The following is a 19,620-nucleotide window of genomic DNA, read 5'->3' on the forward strand; positions in this document are numbered from 1 at the left end:
AAAAATGCCGCATGACTTGTTAATAGGTATGCATGAGAGAAATCCTCGAAATTGAATAATATTACGCAAAAGTATACTAAATATAGCAATTACCCATCTCTATAATGTCATACGTACATTATTGCTATACATTTTATTGTAGGCGTACGATAAATTTCCTTAAAAGTTTATGCAACATTGAAAGTCTATCCTTATGCGAAACAAGATTTAGACTCACGGATTGTTTTAAAATAGAAATTCATAAAATAAATGCAATTAAGTTAATGGATAACATCGGGAATAAAAGAAATAAGCTGCAAATTGTGCAAGTTTCACATTCCATGCTCGACTGTATAGCGTAAGTAGGTACTGAAAACGAATATCAACGGAACTAAGCAAAGAACCAAACAAATCCAATCAGCCGCAAACGTTTCCTAGAAAAGGGAAGAATAGCTTTAAATACTAACATTTTTTACAAAACGGTTCTTCTAGCAAATGAACAGGAACATTTTGGTTAAATTGGTTTTGTAAAAGTACGCAAACAAGTATGGCGAACTTTGTTTGATTAGTGAGACGTGAATACCAAGCAATTAGCCACAATTTTATTGATATTTTCAGTACGGCTAACATGGTTCAAATATTAATAATATTGTGGTTTGTCCATGATAGTCACGGCAAAATATATGAATGAATTTGTGGTTATTTGTTAATATTATTTATACACCGGTGCATTTTAACGGCAATGTTGTGTTTGTTGATAATAACATAATTTAATTCACATCTTATTAAATTTCAATGAAATATATTTAGAATTATTTTTAATTTGGTCACATTTGTGTGAAAATTGAAAATATGGTGAAAAGGATTAACTTACATCACTTTGGATGTTATCTATTAGTCCATTGAATAAAAAGTTCTAGAGTGCGTGAGTTAGTAACGTAAGATGTTTCTTCGGAAACATGTCAAGAGTCCCTAGGTAATAAACATACTAAAACCCCGGGCCACTAGGAGGAGCCCCGGAGTGGGGGGAGGGGGAAAATGAGTCCATTTTTTCATTTTTCGCTTAAATCTCAAAAACGGTACATGTTACAGAAAAACTTTCAAGGAAAAGTTGAAAGGCCATAAAATTATCTACAAGTTGTACCTGAATCATTTTTTCCTATATCCTACCGTTTCTGAGTTATACGCAGTAAAACATGATTTTGGCTCAAACAATTTCCACATCAATCGATCAAAAAATATTTCTTTCTTCCAAAAAACTCAAAAGTGCAACTTGTGACCGGTACTGATAGATTGCTCTTAATTATGTCTATAATTGGTAAAATAAACACATTCCTCCATGGAAGCCTTTAGGAGGAATCGATTGTCAAAATATTATATTATGGTAGTTTGAGTTACTGAACTTGATCTTTTTATTTTTTTCTTCCAAAAAACTCATAAGTGCAACTTGTGACCGGTACAGATAGATTGCTCATAATTGGGTCTATCATTGATAAAAATACCAGATTCCAACACGGAGGCGTTTACGGGGAATTGAATTGTATTAGGATAGTTACGTTACTTGAACTTTTTATTTTTTTTCTCCAAAAAAACTCAAAAGTGCAACTTGTGACCGATACTGATAGATTGCTCTTAATTAGGTCTATAATTAGTAAAATAAACACATTCCTCCATGGAAGCCTTTAGGAGGAATCGATTTTCAAAATACTATATTAGGGTAGTTTGAGTTACTGAACTTGATCTTTTTATTTTTGTCTTCCAAAAAACTCAAAAGTGCAACTTGTGACTGGTACTGTTAGATTGCTCTTAATTAGGTCTATAATTGGTAAAATAAACACATTCCTCCATGGAAGCCTTTAGGAGGAATCGATTGTCAAAATACTAAATTAGGGTAGTTTGAGTTACTGAACTTGATCTTTTTATTTTTTTCTTCCAAAAAACTCAAAAGTGCAACTTGTGACCGGTACAGATAGATTGCTCATAATTAGGTCTATCATTGATAAAAATACTAGATTCCACCATGGAGGCGTTTTCGGGGAATTGAATTTTATTAGGGTAGATACGATACTTGAACTTTTTATTTTTTTTCTTCCAAAAAAACTCAAAAGTGCAACTTGTGACCGGTACCGATAGATTGCTCATAATTAGGTCTATCATTGATAAAAAAACCAGATTCCACCATGGAGGCCTTTAGGAGGTATTGAATTTTATTAGGGTAGTTACGATACATGAACTTTTTAACTAACCTCCCTAATAAAATTCAATTCCCCGTAAACGCCTCCATGGTGGAATCTGGTATTTTTATCAATGATAGACCTAATTATGAGCAATCTATCTGTACCGGTCACAAGTTGCACTTTTGAGCTTTTTGGAAGAAAAAAAATAAAAAGTTCATGTATCGTAACTACCCTGATAAAATTCAATTCCCCGTAAACGCCTCCGTGGTGGAATCTGGTATTTTTAGCAATGATAGACCTAATTATGAGCAATCTATCTGTACCGGTCACAAGTTGCACTTTTGATTTTTTTGGAAGAAAAAAATAAAAAGATCAAGTTCAGTAACTCAAACTGCCCTAATATAATATTTTGACAATCGATTCCTCCTAAAGGCTTCCATGGAGGAATGTGTTTATTTTACCAATTATAGAACTAATTAAGAGCAATCTATCAGTACTGGTCACAAGTTGCACATTTGAGTTTTTTGGAAGAAATAAATATTTTTTGATCGATTGATGTTGAAATTGTTTGAGCCAAAATCATGTTTTACTGCGTATAACTCAGAAACGGTAGGATATAGGAAAAAATGATTCAGGTACAACTTGTAGATAATTTTATGGCCTTTCAATTTTTCCTTGAAAGTTTTTCTCTAACATGTACCGTTTTTGAGATTTAAGCGAAAAATGAAAAAATGGACCCATTTCCCCCCTCCCCCCACTCCGGGGCTCCTCCTAGTGGCCCGGGGTTTTAGTATGTTTATTACCTAGGGACTCTTGACATGTTTCCGAAGAAACATCTTACGTTACTAACTCACGCACTCTAGACCCCCCTTGGAGGGACTCATTCAATGGACTATATAGTGGGCGTATTGTAATATTTTTTATATTATGTTTGTACTTGTGAATCACGGATAATAGGTACCGAATTTTACACATTTTTTTTGTTTAATTCTTTCACTTCAGTTCATTATGTATAAGCAGTGGGAATTTTTGAATAGGTAGGTATAAAATTTAAGCGAGAATAAGAAGACGAGCCTCTGCTCGTCCATCCATATCTGTGGTACTCACATTAAAAACTATGATTTAGTTCATAATATTATGTACGAAAAGGGAAACAACACTCTAATATTTTTCATTCATCAGTATTTAAAAGGTCGCGACCATAATAATTGAAGATTAACGTAAACATAAACAATACACAGCTGTCAGATCTAGATAGGTCGAATAAGTATGTGTTATTGTTAAATCTTTATTTTGGGACGAATATCCCCACAATAATTAATGTATTTTGAAGGCTTTGATAACGGACTAACCAGCGGATGTCACACAAAAACGTTTCACATTTCCTTGATCAAATCTATGTATTTAATTGGATTTTCTGATAGCGTCGCACTTTATCCCAGTGTCTGTAAAGATTACTGTAATAGCTCGGGTGCCAAATTCGTCTTATAATGTGACTAGCATTGATAAATCGCAAATAATGATGAAATATCTCACTAACAAGCGTAGTTTCACGTTGGACGGATGTATGGCATAAAATTACTCAATTTTAAAGTGTGAACATGTGTTTTGTTAACTGATTTTGTGGGTTATGAATGTGATTTGTAAATAGTTTCAAATAGGTAAGGAATGAATTAGTTGTGTAATTTTGTACATTCATTAGAGTTGAGATGAGTATCATTACATCATTAATGAAGGTCGGTGGAATACGTTATACGTATGCATTACATGATAGATACTTTAGTTGTATAAGACATTTATAAAATAATTTTCTTGAATATCTGCCGCTTTAAAAGTATAAAAATTCGTTTCGTGATATGGAATGTAACTCTGTCTTGTAATTTGTTACCATTTAAATTATGACATCCGATTCATTGATCGAAATGAAAAATCATTAGAAGTGAGTCTCGAGGACGTATATGTCTATGTGTATATTGAATAATTTAAAATTTAAATTACCCATATTACAATTGTTATGCATACAGACATTAAAAAAAAATAATTCAAACTGTTTCGGACCATAATATTCCTACAAATAAAATTATTTGATCGTAATAAATACTTAATATAATGGTACTGTTCATTAAAAAGAGATTTTGATGTGGAGACAAATTCGAATAAATCTATGATTTCAAAGTCCACGTTTAATGTTCATACAAAACATAATATGACCGTCAATTCCACTTGTTTTACAGTGTGTTTCATGCTACTACTTGACTTTTTAACATCCAATAAACTCGTAAACGCATGCCAGATAATGAAGTGTAGGTGATTTATTTATAGATACAATACTTATAATCGTTAACAAAACAAGGTTACCCCAACCGTTGATTACTATCAATTATACAAACATCCATCCATCAACTCTATATTTTTCTTTAAAATTTTAAACTTGAAGAATAGTAATTTAACCAAAAGAATGACAGAATATGTAAACTGTGTAAATCGAAACGTACCTAATTACTTACGTGTCTCACAAATTGTTTATATCAAGTTCAAGGCTGACTACTAATACCATTCTTTAAACCAGGTTCTGTTATACAATGTAGAGTAACAATAGCATTTTTTATTCATTTATGTTTGTATTTTGACTCCATAATAAAGAATTTTATTTATATTTTTAGATGATAATTAAAGAAAATGTCGGAGAAACAAGTTCTAGTTTTGCCAAGAACTGTGAAAAGGATAAAATTAGTCCCACCTGATGGAGACTGGGGATGGGTAATTTTAATAGGAACAGGAGTTTCCAATGTAAGTTACAAATATTATATTTATCTTTTAATAACCAGGCTTATTTCATGGTGTTATATCAAGGTACCTATATATTACATCAGTAACAGCGGTCGCAAGTTTTTTTTTTCATAAGTTTACAGTGTTGGTTAGCACGTTAGATATAATTATATAAATCGTATTGCACAAGTAACTAAAATTGACTGTAATATTAATCATAATATGTGCAATACGATGTACATCAGTACATCACCAAATAAACTTTTTTTTGTTTAGAAATGTTTAGCTATAAGAAAACTTTAATTATTAGGAATGATCACAGAATGCCTGTAATAATATAATTGGATTTATTACCACTCAGTCTTAATTTAAACGGCAAGTTAGATACCTTTTAACATCGTAATTAATAAAATGTAAAGACTAAGGAATTTTATTAAGGTATAATATAATATTAGAAACATATTTTGGTTAAGAAATATAATGTAATTTACTTTCTGAAAGCTAATTATAAAATATGTTGTATTATAATCATAATTAATGTTGTCAACTGCATACATTTCATTTATTTAACTTTAATTTAATTGTATAAAATATGGTATCCATCTTAATAACATGACTCCTAATTCTATTTTAGATATTCAATCAGTCTATGTTGTCCCTCTTCAGCTTGCTATACGGAGATGCTCTGGAAGCAATGGGACACAAGACGCAAGGAGCGTCCATAGTTCTCAGTGCTATGCTTTTTGTATGCAATTTTAGTGGCCCGATCGCCGGTGCTCTAGTTAAACTGACGTCAGCCAGATTTGTATCTGTGGCAGGAGCATTTTTATCCAGTTTGGGAATTTTTGTTAGCGGTTTTTCTACTAATATCGTTCACCTGATAATAAGCTATGGTGTTCTAATAGGTAAGCTTGTAGCAATTATATTTTTGTTTAATTAAATACGTATTGTATAACATCCCTGTTCTCCATGGTTTTAGAAGCAAAATCTTACAGCTAAATGAAATCATTTTTGTACATAATAATATTATGTAGAGTCAGGAATCAACGGATTACATTTTAGATTTTCGTTATAGGTATCGGATTAGGTTTCATTCAAAATGCATCGTTTGTGGCCATAAATAGTTACTTCAAAGTGAAAAAGAGTATTGCTGTGGGAATAGCAATGGCGGGCACCGGCATTGGGCAGACAGTAATGCCACATGTGGTGCGATATCTCTTGGATAATTATGGATTTTTAGGAGCATGCTTACTGCTTTCTGCTCTCAGTTTACATGGGGTAAATATCCTACAAAATATATAAATTTCGTTCATATTATGTTTTTATTAACCACATTAAAGCTGTATTTTGTATAAAAATAACTCGTAACCTTTTAACCTCAATAAAATTGGCCAATATTTGATAGCACTTCAGTATAATTGGTGATGTAATCGAACTCTTTAAAGTGAAATAATACGTTTAAACACATGAGATTGATGAATAATTAATATACCTAGAAAACAATGCAGTGTTTTACTTTAAAAAGGAGACTTTAGATTTTCCCAGTTTACAAATGTTACAAATAAAATACGGTCTGTATTTCAGATAGCTGGAACGCTGCTCATACAGCCCGTTGAATGGCACATGAAGAGAGTGGAAGAGGAGGTCGTAATTGACGAAAAAAAGACGTTACTAGAAAATAATTGCAATACTAATGATGAAGTCTACAAAAGAACTAGACGAGCGACAATCCCGTCAGTTTTACAAGAGAATGGAAAGCAAAAAGTTGACTCGCATAAATTATTATCTCAAAGTTTTACACAATTGCAGCAAAATGACAAATCAAATGTTCCCACGAATGGTACGTTACTTTATATTAGAAGTGAATGTTTTTATTAGCAAAAATACATATTTATGTAGACTTATTAGGTAATTAATAAATCTAAGTGGTAAAATTCGTGGGTAATTTTAAGTGAAATTTAAAGCTTAAATTAACGAACCTCCAGTAAAAGGTTTATTTGAATTATTACAATAATATATCGTTCTGTCATTATAGTTCAAGTTATTTACTATACAATCTAATTTATATGTAGGTACATAACTATCCCTTTTTCAGAACATATAACTACAAATGGAAACAGAATTATGAGTATGCTAAAAAATGTATACGACTTGCTCGATATTTCACTATTATCAAGTCCTAGATTTTTAAATGTTATTATTGGCACATCTTTAACCTTTGTTTCGATACAAAACTTTAGCATGTTGTATCCACTATTCCTACAGGTATGTAATACTCTATTATATTATATTATATATTAGGTAGTAGATAATATGTAATCTCTATTCAATTGCTAATTTTATGAATGATGAATGTGCTGAAAAATGTAATACTGAATGATTAAAAATAGGATGAAAATGATGATGTTTTAAATCATTTTTGTTATAGAGAGCTGCGAATATGGATAAGCAAAAAACCGCCAATTGCATGTCAGCTGTGGCCATCGCTGATATAATTGGAAGACTGGCCTTGCCGCAGGCGCAAGCGAAATTCAATGTTTCTGTTAAAATGACTGTGATATTGTCCAGTGTCTGCTGTCTTGTAGTACGACAAAGTAAGTATTTTAAGGAAAAATACCGAAATAAGAAATGTCATAGGTCCTGTAAATAAATTAGACACAATTTTGGTAAATTCATAATAAGATAATAGGTAGGGAGAGTCACAATTTATCCTACTGTCAAGATTTACTTACTACTATGATAATATTTAGAAGTTAGAAATTAAAGCGTTAGAAAAACATGAATAAATCGTGGTCTTCTTGACCAGTAACCGTGACCAGACAATATCAAATGTAACAGACCTTATTTCTTGACAATTATATCAATTGTTTAGTGTTATTCATTTATTGCATAAAAATGAACTTGTTATCTTATTGGTGATTATTTTACAGTTCTAGCATACCAAACGGACATGTACGTGTTACTAGTTCTATCACTATTCTATGGAATTGGAAGGAGTATGGTAATCGTATCTAGAAATATTGCAATTGCTGAAGAATGTAGGATGGACCAAGTGGCCTCTGCTGTAGGTCTAGGAATGTTAAGCATGGGTTTAATTGTACCCCCAGCAGGCTATTTCTTAGGCTGGATAAGAGATTATACAGGGAGCTATATCGTTTGTATATCTGCTCAAAATGCCTTACTTGTACTGTTTCTCATTATGTGGATACCGGATATGTTATATCAATACTATAAAGAAAAGAAACAGAAAAATAGAACAGATGAAACACAATTGACGTAAGAGAGGGAAGAGTTCACACAAACTGTGATCATTCAGACCAAATAATAAGACTAGTGAAGATTATAGTTATTTATGTAGTTTTTCATATTAGGGAATGTTATAATAGAAGCTACTTGTTGTGTTGTTCCAAATGTCGCGTACCTACAATGCTAAGCATTTAAAAGTCTGAGACTGATATTATGATTTATGTGTGAAGAGTAGTAGGTACAATATGAGCTGATTGAAGTCTTAATATGTCTATTGTCTACTAAATAAATTATTGAAATTAATTTGTATGAAGTTATTTAAAAACCCTCACACAGTTAAGTAAATTATGTTATAACCAAAACTCTGAAAACATTCATTATTATTTTTATATACAAATTTTCATTAATCTAGGAAAACAGCATCTAATTGCATAAAATTGTAAGTATGCAAAGCCTTATACATTTCGTATACAGCCCTATAAAATGAGAGTAGTATGTCACAGTTAAAGCAACCGATCAGTTCGGAAATCTCATGTAGAAGAGCAAGAGACGCTGCGAGTCGCGCGCCTGACCGTCCGCGTCGGCGCCACGCCGCTCACCTGCATACGGATGGAAGCGCTTTACCATAAACATTACATAAATGACAAAATATTTTTCTAATATGAAGTGTCATGAGGGAAGTTAGTGCATGCTGCATGTGGACACTGTTACAAAATGGTTATTGTGAATAAATATCTTTTTCAATTTTAAATTAATTGTAGGTGGATCGAAAATTTTGAAATAATATATACATCACATATTAAGATAATCTTTAATACTTTCAAATCAGTCGATGGTAACATAAATGATTGTGTGATATTTAATTAAGAAGAACCGCATCACTTGGTTGCAAAATGCAAATAAAGTCCGCTTTTTATAAAAATCTATGTCACAGATTACTAATTAGTTGTTAAATGTAAATGCGTATGTATATCTATAGTCACTACGCTAAAAAGATTATTTATTATTATACTGTATTTTAGATATATTCTATTGATATAGGTTGATATTTAAATGAAGCCTGTTACCCATCATTCGTAGGTAAATAAGTTTAACTTGTCTAGAAATCATAATCATTTTAAAATTACGCTAAGAATAACACTGAAATTCTGCAACTGTTTTTGAAATTAATTTACCTAAATACTACTTTCCTTTTAATATATATTTGAAATTCCATCCTGTTGTACTTCCTGGAAAGATATTAATAAATGTATGTTCGTACATTTTGATTAATCAGTAGTTAATAATGGTGATGAGTGTAATTACAATTAAACTCAAATATAAACAATTCCGTTGAACTACGAAAGTATTGGAAATAATATAACGCAATTAATTTGTATACAAAATTTGCAATATTATAATATTTATTATAATCGTTTATTTTACTTCACAACAATTTTTATAAGTAGGTAGGTAAATAGTTTATACCTAACATAACATAACATGTCGAAATAGTGAAGTAGAGCAAAAAGTCGTTTAATGGTCTATTCTAATAATAATTTCATAATTTAGTGGTGAATAGTAAACGTTTCCCCATATATTTGAGATATTGCGTGTCTATTTAATTACGTTGGTACCAAAACGAGATCGAACATGAAAAAATTAATGACGCCATATAATTAGACCTCATTAACACAAGCCTTGCCTCTAAACATTTTTAAATGTCTCTACATAACGGCATTGGATTTTTTTTTAATTAAAATTACGGTTTTCAAGAAAAACTTAAATTTTGAACTTTGGCAACCTAGTACCTTTTTTAGTATACGTATTCAATATTAGGAAAAAAATGCTAAAAACGTTAATGCTCTATGTATTAAAATATATTTTCATGTCATTATGATACACAATATTCATCGTCTCTAGCTCTAACTTATTTTTAACAAGAAACAGGAATTGGTGTTAATTGAAACAAAGTTGCGATTTCAACACGTTTTCAGTGATTTAGAAATGAATTCGTGTCGAACGGGCCGTGGGCCATGCGGGGTATTTAGAGAAGGCCGGGCACATTTCACAGTAACACATAGCGCCGCAGAGCGCTTAGCACGGAATTCGATTCAACTAATACTGCCTAATCCTGACCGGTGCACACAAATAGCATGGTGTGCATTCTGAAAGGCCTTGCGCAATTGCAGCCGGTGATTGATGATAATCCTCGGGCCATCTGTATGAGCCGAGCCCCAACAATGCTCGTGCGTTGCTTTCCACTCGCCACTCGCCGCTCTCCGGGACGCTCCTTGTTTTGCACTTGTCTCAATCAATTCGATCATCGTTGTTATTTATTGTCTACCCGTGACCCACCTTTTTATTCCCTATATATCCTTTGTTTATTGGGGGTTGATGGTGTATTTTTATATTTATTTAATACTCTCTTTCGCACGAATTTTTACAAGTCATCCGTTTACGTGTTCCGCAAGTGACCATCACATACATTTGTGTTTCATCATTCATTAACATCACCGAACGAATGGCATCGACGAATCATATTAGTTTATTTAAATAAAAAACACCTCCGGGTGCTATGTGAAAACGTAAATGTCACTTTCAGGCAGTAATGGAATATTCGTGCTCGCTAGGTTGACGGTTTGCGGCGTTGCTAATACATACTTTAAATTTGCACCCGTACCGGTTACACTCGCGAGCGAATAGAACTTTCGCGAAGTTTTAAAGGGATTTAAATGAATCTCATTTCAAGAAATACATGAGCCTGTCATTGGTAACGTTCAAATACATAATTCAAAGCAGCTGTTTTATGAGATTGATCTTCTAAGACTTTGATGTTCTTCCTAATAGAAGAATATGTTAGCACATACATAGTTTAAATTGAGTTTTGAATATCTGATACTTCTTTAGTTTTTTTATACACGCATATAAGATCTACATAATAATATGTAATTAATCTCTACTAATGGATTTAAATTCCCAAATATCTATATATAGGCGCTAATATATCTAAAAGGCGTGTCAAATTCAGAACAAGAAAATATTTTGTAAAACATTTCCCTATAAAAACCAAATAAAGTGAGAGCCGGTCGTTTGTTTTATAATAAACAAGAAAATAAACATTTAATTAGGGCTAGCAGGTTTAGAAAGACCTATCTAAACGAAACGAAACTTCGGAGACTTGTTTCACTTTATATAATTCTTCTTTCTTCTTTAATGACTTGTTGTGATAGGAGTTTTACTTTTATCCGCCAAAAGTATGATATTTAAGATTTCTTAATATCGGACTTTTAACAATATTAAGCTATTCTGTGAAAGAAATAATTACGATTACTTTTTGCGAAGTTTTCTAGTGTGATTGCTAAGTTACGTTCTAATTAATTACATTACTAACATAAAGCTGTCTTTGAAACTGTATATTTAACAATTGAAATTTTGCTTTAGCGCATGAATATTATAAATTATATATTATAGGTTATATAATTTAGCCGTAAATTGCGTAGGCATAATGTCTGCTACTTGGAATACTATTGAACTAACATACTATTGAAATAATTTCAATATTATTATCTTATGATAATAGTTAAATTTTCAATAATTAATGTAAGTTTAGGTTATACAAAAAGTTGTATTTTTCTGTGTAATTTCGTTCTAATACCTGCTCTACTTTACGCTACGCAATGTTTGACGAAATAATATTGAAGAAAGTAAAACATTTTAGTATAAAATATAAATACAAAATTATTTTTAATTCTATACTGTTTTTTAATTACACTATAGGTCAAATTACTCATGATCTTCCAAAATGATTACGAATAAATAAAGCAATTCAACACATAGTATTACTTTTAAATTATCTCCTGCATCCGTTAACTATACACAGTATTAAAACGTATTAGAAAAAAAATTTTTTTTATTCATCAATTACAAAATTGATTATCTATAGTTCTACAGATATTTTATGCACATTTACCGCTCGCCGTACAGATACGACGTTGTGAACTCATAAAACCTTATCTCTGTCCTCTTATGACGTGTTTACTATCACTTGCTTATAACTTATTCTCTGACTGAGCTGAATATGTGATTTTTAAACGTTGAAATCTATAAAAATTGCTTATTAATCACAACACTGCTTAGATAATTTATAATCACGTGTGGTGAATATGTATTACAAGATAGTAAGTATACAAAAACTGCTGAGAATTTTATGTTGAAATTTTGCATAATTATTTGTTTTAAGTATATCTTCCATCGATCGTCGAGGCGCACAGATTCTAGGCATCGCCATATGGTGGACGTTCCATGTACCCGGACTAAGCGGTTCGATTCCACATTCTTCATTCGAACCGCAAGGGACTGGAACGCGCTTCCTGAATCTGTGTTCCCCGACGAGTACAATATGGGGGTCTTCAAGAGAAAAGTGAACCGGTACCTACTAGGGAAGCGCGTACCATCTTAGACCGCATCTTAGCTTTCCATCAGGCGAGATTGCGGTCAAGCGCTTCCCTATCTTAAGTAAAAAAAGAATCTAAATTTAATAAGCCATCAGATTAGTAAGAATTTTTATAAAATTATTGTTAAGATCTGAAATGAATCTGAAAACAAATGATATTACTGTGGTCCAAGCTAACAGCAAGAATAATTAAATATTTTTTTTTTTAATAAAATCTTTATTTTGCCAAAAACATTAAAATCTTTTTAATAAAATCTTTATTTTGCCAAAAAATTGTTCAAGACACATATTGCACTATTTCTGCATAAAATTAAATAGTTATTATAAAATTGTTCCTGTTTTCTTTTACATAGGTTTTTAGCTAGAGACGCTGCCACAGCAAGACGGGCAACTTTTCTCAAACAAAAAGAAACTGGATTATGCATGACTATAATTTTCCCATATTTCTTGCATATTTTATATTTACCAGGTATAAAAATATGTAAAAAATACAAATCGTTTTTTAATTTCATTTTCTCTCAAAAAGTGGTAGACTAACTAATAAAAAAACGGTAGCAAAAAGACACTCAAAACACCGTTTCCTGCAAGCAAAGACTTTTAAAACTAGTTAAATGTTACAAATATAACAAACACAAAGAAGTCGTTAAAGCTTTGTGAATTGTGAACTTGTAATACAAACTCACTTGAATATTTCACTTTCAGTTAAACAATCGTTCGGTACACCGTACAGTCAAGTACACTCGCCGTACTAAACGCTCACTCCAGAGGGTCCCGATTGAAGTACCGGCAACAATGACGGTCTTGGCTTTGTAATACTTTATTATGTGCCGGCAAAGATCCCTTGACAAAACTTTATTGGAACATCGAGTAGAAACACTCACATCTATATGAGGCACTAGTTATAATGTAGGTACTATTATTATATGAGAAACCTTGTGCAAAGAATAATATCCATTGAAGATCGCCACAATGGCATAATATCGCGTGTCCTTTTATTCCGGATTATTGTTCCAACGTATTAGGTACATGATATTTCTAAGTATTGAATATACCTACTCGATCGGTCCTTTCATTCTTCTCGTTAAAATAATAGTAATTTATTAAATCAGCATGAATTAGTATTTACTAAGCTGCATAATTTGCACCTTTTCAAAGCAATAATACAAATTAATTCCAATAGTGTATGAGATAATCTCAAGATCCAATATAATACCTATTAATCTTTTGACGACAGTAAAAATCATCATTTAAACAAATGTTATCTTTGCATTTATTCTATGCACTACAAAAGTGAAATGGCATACCTCTACATAATATTTTACACCATAATGTGCGTAGCCACTTACTTGTTAATTAAAAATTTTACGCTTTGCCAAGTTCATCGGGGGTGTTAGAGTTTAATTACTTTTAATTACTTCAGACTTGAAAAATAATACCTACATGTTACAGGTGTATAATTTGTCATGCCATATTTAAAAATTTCTAGCTGTGATATTTAGAGCTGTAATATTACTATAATATTAGGTATACTTTAACATCAATAATATCAATCGGACTATAGTATCTCGAAGCGAAATATTTTCCTGCATTTTTCCCGTAAAAACTTATACGTACGACTTAAGTTGATTAATTTAATAAACCCACTTAACTGTAAGATCTTACTGCTTAAAAGAAAGAAAGCATAGTTATTTATACACAATAATGTCAACACTATTAAATATTAATGTTGAAACAAAATATTACACAAAAGCACTAATTGAAACATGCAAAAACAATTTTGAATACAACGCGACATTTCATTTCAACACTGTTTGACAAAACTTGTAAATGTTGTATGCGATAGCGTAAAGCATACAAATTACAATTCAGTGCATAACATCAATTCGTGTAAGTAATAATTTGTTGTGAATGAGCTTTTTAATTTAATACGAACGAATTGATTTCCCAATTAGATCTGTGTTTCCTAGTGATTGATTTTACTTCAGTACCTATCAGACATTTGGAAATTAGTAACTACTTTGTGATAATACCTACTTCTTCGGGACAAAAAGACAATACAACACTTCTAAAGATTTACTAAATACGCATCTATACATGTAAATCACGATTTATTTGTTTAATAACGACATTTTCTGACATTGATTTCAATTAAGATTTTCAAAGACTCAATACAGCACAGAATTAATTATTAAGTCGCATTTTAAGCGCGTTAAAAAGTTCCTTATTCTAAACAGACATTATTTATGCAAAAAACTACAATTACCATTGAATAGCAACACAACATATTTATTATGTTACGAGATTCGATGAAAAAAAGAAACCAACAAACTTATACCTTCCCCAATAATTTTCTAGATAAACCTTTTCTTAAGTTATCGTGTTCTGCAATTAAATTCATTAGAACAATATAATTACAACGATAATTATCAGTTTTCTGGTCGTATTTTGTATAAGTAGTCTATAATACTATCTAGGTACCTGACTCAGTAATAAACGTTCCTTGTCATTGAGTTTGCTTGGTAGAGATTGCTGGTAGCGAAAAGGTCGCCTTCTCTATAACATGTAGCTAAGTTTTTAAAGTATTTTCAATATGCTAAGTATAAAGTTTTTTTTATTGTTTCATACTATTTTAAATCACGTAAAATATAAAATATTTTATATATCATTTTACATTGATTCATTACAAGTATATTGGCATCACAGAGTTGTTACTCCTTCGGCGCCACCATGTCTCGCCTCACGGTGGGGTGTGTAACGATGTAGTCGTAATTTGTATTAATTCATTCATGTGAACAGGAATATGCTCAATTTCATACTTTTCCTTGTAACTTTCTACTTACCTCTGTAGTGGCAATATTGATATGTCTAGACAATTTCATTGCTGTGAACGTTTCGCTCTTTATCTCTTTTTGGATTATGAAGTTTAATTTAGAATAGATCATAATTATTCTATGGATGTATCAGAATGTAATTAGTATAATTTTTATAGTTTATATTCTCTTCTAATTTACATTATAAATATCTTTTACAACATTATATTTTATGTTATTATTGTAATAATAGGAAGTTATTTTTCCTTGTAATTTTCGAAGCTTTAAAATTCCAAACGGAATATTTAGCATTGTTTATCAAAATCTCGTACATAATATGATGTTAATCAAACTTGCTACAGAGAAAAACTACACTCACCTTGCTTTAATTCAGTGTCTATTTGCTTTAGACTAGTCTAGTCTAAAACTCTTTCATTCATCATATGCAGTTTTTTCCGTATTTTCCAAGACGAGCCATTCACCTTTTACACAATGCTTGTCGTTCCCAGAGGTGTTTGCGACTTTTTCACATATAAACGATGATAAAGTCAGTTTCTATGTTTTTTGTTTTTGTTTTCCCGTTCAACTGGTTGTTTTTTTTTATTATTTCGATTCTGTTGTAGTAGAAGATAATAAATACACTTCAATTATGATCCATGCCTATTTTAAATGAATATAAATTTAATCAAAATAGGAGATTTAGTTTTAATAATGTAATTTGAAGGTTTCATTGATATAGGTATACGCGTAATGTGGACAAAACTCTACTTTCGATTAGATCTATGTAATTCTGTGTTTCTTAATTCATTCTCAACTGAACAAGAAAAGATTTATAAAATATGATACAAGCATATAATATACCTACACAGCTTAAAAAAGATTGAAGAAACTCATGAAAAATATACTTACATAATGCTTAAAACGTAGCGATGAATTGTTAAAAATGGAGTAAATGGAGTGACATGTACTGAGTTTTACAGCGGTAATAACTCATAAGTCAGGCGCGTAATGTGCGTGAAATAGATTCAAGGCGGGCTCCTCTCTTCTAGAAGAATTCCCGACTTCAGGCTGCCGCGAACCGCTGGCTTGGAACGTTAAATTAGCCCGCCCGTGCTGGATCGCGTTGTTTGAGATATTATTTGAAATGATATGAATATCCGCTTTGTCGTATTTCATCCCTATATTCTATTTACTCACGGTTGACGGCGTCATATTTTGTCGCTTTATCTTGTATTCAATTTCTCGTTTGTATTTCCAATATGTGCTAAGTAATACCTACTAATAAAGTAGGTATTTATTTCATAACAATTGCGTAAAAGAATAAATAATATTATCAACGTGTGTGCATTCGTTTGAGTTTACCATATTAATTATAATACTCTGTTTCCAACAAACGATTTTTGTTTAAATGAAAAGAGCATTAAGTCAATTAAATAAATTGGACAAAATTTAACGAAGCACTTAAAATAATTTGTGGATTTCTGCAGCCACATTTTGATGAAATGCAACATGAAATACAGGCTTTGCCATATTAACGTGGCTGATGTGGCCGGATAATAAAATCGACCATATTTTTGTCAGAACTTGAAATATAATGACGGATTTATGTGTAAACACCCTATATTTCTTATAAATGATGGCGCAATGTTTTCACAATTTACTCAAAATATTTATAAGCATTCGATAATATAATTATATACTTACTTTATATGATATTACATTACATACATTGTGAACGTTTGTTAATTTTTAAAATAAATACATAAGCCGAGCTCAGCATAACGTGGATGCCAGATAGGTAAATCATGGCGGCAATTAAGTTCCTAAATCCACGTTTCGTTTCGTAAAATATCAGTTCATTCTCACCAAACTTATATTTTGAAATGAAAATTTGAACAACTAATATTCTAAATATTATCATTTTAAGTGTGATTAAGTACTAGTGTTAAGGTTACTACTACTACTAGTGTTAATAATAAAAATAGTTTGATTTCCTGGCTGGTACATATCCCATAAATTTTCCATACTATTTTATGCAAAATTTACAAGAGATTTGAACGATTAACGTTATAGTCCGGGATACATCGCCCATTTTTGCAAGTGATTACTATCAAGCTAATTTTTCGTGAGTAGCTTTATTTTGATGAGATGCCCAATAATTTCATGTACGAAACTCTCGATTGTGGTAGCTTACAGAGGTAACAAGGATAAAAATTTTTGATTTGACGGTTCTCAAATATTTATTACGCAATTTGTAGGACAATATGTCTGTTGAATTATATAAGTATTAAATAAGTGAAAATAAAAAAATCAGCTGGTTAGTAATCATTTATGATGACTTCGTTATCGATACACATTGGAAAGGGGGACTCTTTGATCAAACCATAGATTTTGTAGGACAAATATTTTTTCGAATAATTTAGATAATTATCTTGAGATTGAACAAAGAAAAACATTCAGTTAGTAATTAATATTTGAGAACCATCAAATCAAAATATTTTATCCTTGTTTCCTCTGGTAGCTACCACAATCGAGAGTTTTGTACATGAAATTATTGGGCATCTCATCAAAATAAAGCTACTCACGAAAAATTAGCTTGATAGTAATCACTTGCAAAAATGGGCGATGTATCCCGGACTATTACTACAGTACCTATTACGTCTCGCACTACTAAAAACTAATGAAACAACAAAAACGAGAGACCAGTTCCAAGTCAACACGCTACATCTGCGTCCAATGTAAACTAAAAAGGCATATAAATGAAAACGGGAAAAATACGAGAAACAAAAGGGCGACGAAGTGTTGGCTCTGAAGCAGCCATGAATAATCCTCCCGTCATCACCACGCGAGCGCGCTGCCCAATTAAAAACGTACTCTTTCCACGATTTTTAGCTTAGAATATTGTATAATAAGCCAATAAAATACCCCCCTTAACGCCTCCGAGGGCCGTCGGCTATGAAATATGCAGCTCTCTCTCATTACAGTTAGTAGAAATTAAATGCATAATCCGTCGCTTTTATAGAGCTACGATATTCTGAAGCACATGAATCGGTGCGATCGAAAAGTTAAAGCTTTCAAATGTAGGTAATAAAGAATATTTTAACTGGAAAATATTATTAGATATATATGTTTTTCAGTATTGGTTTGAAATAAAGACAATTTTGATGCGTTTCTTGCCTACTATCTATCAAGCTAAGTTACAAAACTAAGATAAACTAAAATAAGAACGTATTATCAAACAGTTTATACAAATCCTAATCTGGTCTATCCTTTATTGATGCCATAAATTTTCTTTTATAACACTTTAAAATAAAATAGAAAAATCATAGGTATAAACGTATCTGCGGTCGTGAGTTCATTGGACCCAAGCCACGCTCAAGCCATTATTTTGCCCACTAGAAGTAAAAGAAATGCCTTTTTACAGGGATAGAGCTATACATAGCTCTATAGACATTTTTATAGGGTAGTATCATTTTTCGTCTAGTATATATTCAATTAATATCAATTTATTGAAACGGGTTGCGATTGATGTTCAAGAATAAACATAAACTGACGACATTTCTCTTCGACTGATGACATTTCCTCGTCTTGGCGCAATATCAATGCCGGCGTGCCACAAGGATGCGTCTTGTCACCTCTCCTTTTTGCAATTTTTATTAATACCTTAACTCAATCTTTAACTTCTCTCTACCACATGTATGCTGACGATGTCCAAATCTACACCCAAGCGACTCTGGAAGACTTGCCCAATGCAATCAGTAAGGTCAACAATGATTTGTCTACCATTGTAAACTGGAGCAGTGGACTATTATTAAATCCAGCTAAAACACAGACAATCATCATTGGGAGTGCGTCATACGTGTCAAGGATTGATTGGGCAGCTCTTCCGGATGTTTTGTTGGACGGCATACAGATCGGTTACAGTACCCACGTTAAAAACTTGGGTATTTTAATGGATCAAACCCTGTCGTGGGATGTTCACCTGAAGGAGGTCAGCAGGAGGATGTTTGCTTCCGCTGGCTCACTTCGGCGCCTGCGCAACTTTCTGCCTATCCCTACAAAAATAATGCTAGCTCATTCCCTTCTCCTTTCCCATCTTGATTATGCAGATACCTCCTACCTTGACCTTTCCGAAGCCCAGTTGAGTCGACTTGAACGCCTTCAGAATTTTTGCATTCGCTTTATCTTTGGCTTGCGTAAGTTT

At 31.8% G+C, this 19,620-nt stretch overlaps 1 protein-coding gene across 1 annotated transcript; it reads left to right on the forward strand.

Moving 5' to 3' along the window:
• Positions 1–3,534: 3,534 nt before the first annotated feature.
• Positions 3,535–8,474, forward strand: LOC149487703 (monocarboxylate transporter 12-B-like). Its single transcript, XM_089696311.1, has 8 exons — positions 3,535–3,817; positions 4,820–4,946; positions 5,560–5,830; positions 6,001–6,203; positions 6,510–6,765; positions 7,021–7,190; positions 7,354–7,519; positions 7,856–8,474. The coding sequence occupies exons 2-8, from the start codon at positions 4,836–4,838 to the stop codon at positions 8,203–8,205; spliced, it is 1,527 nt and encodes a 508-aa protein (XP_089552437.1). The 5' UTR covers positions 3,535–3,817; positions 4,820–4,835; the 3' UTR covers positions 8,206–8,474.
• Positions 8,475–19,620: the final 11,146 nt, after the last annotated feature.

Source organism: Colias philodice, chromosome 6 (assembly GCF_061535455.1).
Source record: "Colias philodice isolate Cphi_HAF_F1 chromosome 6, ilColPhil1 Martin Lab GWU primary, whole genome shotgun sequence".
In the NCBI taxonomy this organism is placed as follows: Eukaryota; Metazoa; Arthropoda; class Insecta; order Lepidoptera; family Pieridae; genus Colias; species Colias philodice.